Here is a 2906-nt window from a genome sequence, read left to right on the forward strand (position 1 = left end):
TTCACAGATAAGGAAAAGCTAAAGGACTTCATCACCACTAAACCAGTATTATACGAAATGCTGAAAGGTTTCCTTTAAGAAGAGGAAGAAGAAAAAGGTAAAGATACAAATTGTGAACAACAAACATGCATCTATCAACAAGTGAATCTAAGAATCAAGTGAATAAATAATCTGATGTTCAGAATGAACTGGTGATTACAATGAATCAGGGACATAGAAGGGGAATGGACTGACTATTCTTGGGGGGGGGAAAGGGGAATGGGAGATGCGGGAAGAGAATGGACAAAAATCGTGCACCTATGGATGAGGACAGTGGGTGGGGAGTGAGGGCGGAGGGTGGGGCGGGAACTGGGAGAAGGGGAGTTATGGGAAAAAAAGAGGAACAAATGTAATCAGAACAATAAAGATTTAATTTAAAAAAAAAAAAAGAAAAAAGAAAAATCTCAACTGCAAATAATTTATAAGGTTTTTCAGAGCATGGAAATTAGAACTGTAAGAAACAAGGTAAAAAAAAGTTATGCACGTAAAGTTTGGTGTGCAAACGTTTACCTGTAAGAAAGCACATGCATCTGGATAAGCTGCATCAGAGAGTTCCGAGGATAAAATGATGGTTCTGTTTTACATCTTCCCAGAAGTCCTATTACTATGTCCCCAATAACAGTATGAAAGTCAGGTGTCCGCTTAATAGCCAAAAATTTACGTAGTTCCATTTCAATGTGTTTTTCTGAATCTTTCTGAAAGGTCAGATTTAAAGAGTTCAGTCTGGTACATTAATAAATGTCACTCTGAACTTAAAGGTTCCCTAGCTCAACATTTTCTTAAGTCACTAACGGCATCCATGCATTTCTGTGAAAATGGACTTGACAATTTGCTGCACAAAGACAAATGGCAAAGAAAAAAAAATTCAAGGGTTTAGAAATAAAAATCTTTAAGAGGATAAATTACAAATATTCAATGCAAAGCTGAATGAGATACTGATGAGAGCACCACCATCACACAAAATGCTTAGCAAGTCAAATAAGCCAAAATATTGGGTCACTGAAAATTTTAAGGTATTATACAAGTGTTAGGTTAGCTATAGCTATAAAAATGATCATAAAAATAAGATAGGATGAAAAGTAAGTAGGATTTCTTTTAACCACTTGACTTTTCTTATTTCTAATATTTTTTTCATTTACCTTTATGGTTGATAAAAGTTGCTGGGATGCTGGAACTTCTGGCTGTACACTTGCTTCAATTTTCCTTCTCCTTAACTATAATTAAGTAAATTGATTAGGATCTCAAAATAATTTAAAAATTCCAATATACATTTAGAAGAATATAAAACATCCCAAAGAGACTAGCAAACTTATGTTCTAATCACAAAGTTTTTTTTAATAATTTAATTTTGTTATAGTGAAAAGTTGGTTTATTTAAGCTTTTAACTTTTTTTTTTTCAAAGAGGAAGGGAGAGGGATAGAGAGTTAGAAACATCGATGAGAGAGAAACATCGATCAGCTGCCTCCGGCACACCCCCTACTGGGGATATGCCCGCAACCAAGGTACATGCCCTTGACTGGAATCAAACCTGGGACCCCTGAGTCCGCAGGCCAACGCTCTATCCACTGAGCCAAACCAGTTAGGGCAAAATGTCTAATACTTTTAAGATTTTTTTTATTAAAATTTTTTAAAAAAATTTATTTATTGATTTTAGAGAGAGAGAGGTAGGGAGAGGGGGCAAGAGGGGAAGGATGGGGGAGGGGGTCAGATAGAGAGAGATGGGGATTGATTTGTTGTTCCACTCATTTATGCCTTCACTGGTTGACTCTTGTATGGACGTTGTCCAGGGTTTGAATCCACAACTTTGGCCTATGAATGTAATCCATAGGGATGATGTTCTAACTAATTGAGCTATCTGGTCAGGGCAGTTTTTTGTGTTTTAAACATAAAATAAAACCTTTATACTCAGGAAGGTATTTTACTAATTGCGAATTGGTCCATTTTCACACCTGGATCTTACCTAAAAACATGCCCATGAAAATTAACTACTAGATAACGTGTGTCAGTTTTGGATAAAGGCTGTAGGGTTATTGAGTTCAAGATTTAAATTGCCCCATCATGCCCTACGGTGTGGCTCAGTGGTTGAGGGTTGACCTATGAACCAAGAGATCGTGGTTCGATTCCCAGTCAGAGCACATGACCTGGTTGTGGGCTAGGTCCCCAGTAGGGGTGTGTAGGAGATAGCCGATCAATGATTCTCTCACATCATTGATGTTTCTCTCTCTCTCCCTCCCTCTCCCTGCCTCTCTGAAATTAATAAAAATATATTTTAAACTGCCCCATCATTAAAATCAAAGCTGTAAGAGCTGTATAGATACAAATCATTAAAATAATTCAGCCTTTTCCCATTTTATAATATTTGCACTAATATTTGTATTTCGATGACCAAACTTACAATTCTCTTTGATGGCTCTGCGTTCTGGGATCCAAGTCCCTGAGAGGTTTCCCAATTTACAAAATGAGGCATGATCTGAGTGCCTAAGAAAATAAAAAATACATAATTTCTAGCATTCTTTGACCTATGGTATTTACTCAACCAAACAATCAAAGAAAAAACAACCACCACTTATGCACAATTTAAGAGAGGCTTGTCCATTTAATTTTACCGATAAACCCAGGTAAATACGTCACAGTATATTAAAAGGCTATGTGTCCAGCAACATTAAGCCAACAGATGAGACTGGTGGTAAACCAAGGAGGGTAGAGGTATTCATGATTTTGTCTGGGGAACTCTCCCCTTGCCCCAAAAGTCAGAAGAACACTGATGTTCAAAACCACAGTGTAGCTCTTAAGCCTGTGGCAATACCTGCAATGTGGACTGTTCCCGGAAAGGAAATGCCAATAATCAGTGGCAAATTTCAACATTA

General features: G+C 37.2%; 1 protein-coding gene across 1 annotated transcript in view; it reads right to left on the reverse strand.

The window, feature by feature from the left end:
• LOC102428782 (nucleolar protein 11-like) overlaps positions 1 to 2906 on the reverse strand; it is a gene marked incomplete at both ends in the record, with an annotated part of 13027 nt that overhangs the window by 3419 nt on the left and 6702 nt on the right. The window contains 3 exon segments of the mRNA XM_014450317.2: positions 550 to 734; positions 1179 to 1253; positions 2435 to 2517. Of these exon segments, the coding sequence (XP_014305803.2) occupies positions 550 to 734; positions 1179 to 1253; positions 2435 to 2517 (343 nt within the window).

This window comes from Myotis lucifugus, unplaced genomic scaffold, assembly GCF_000147115.1.
Source record: "Myotis lucifugus unplaced genomic scaffold, Myoluc2.0 scaffold_2004, whole genome shotgun sequence".
Classification (NCBI taxonomy): Eukaryota; Metazoa; Chordata; class Mammalia; order Chiroptera; family Vespertilionidae; genus Myotis; species Myotis lucifugus.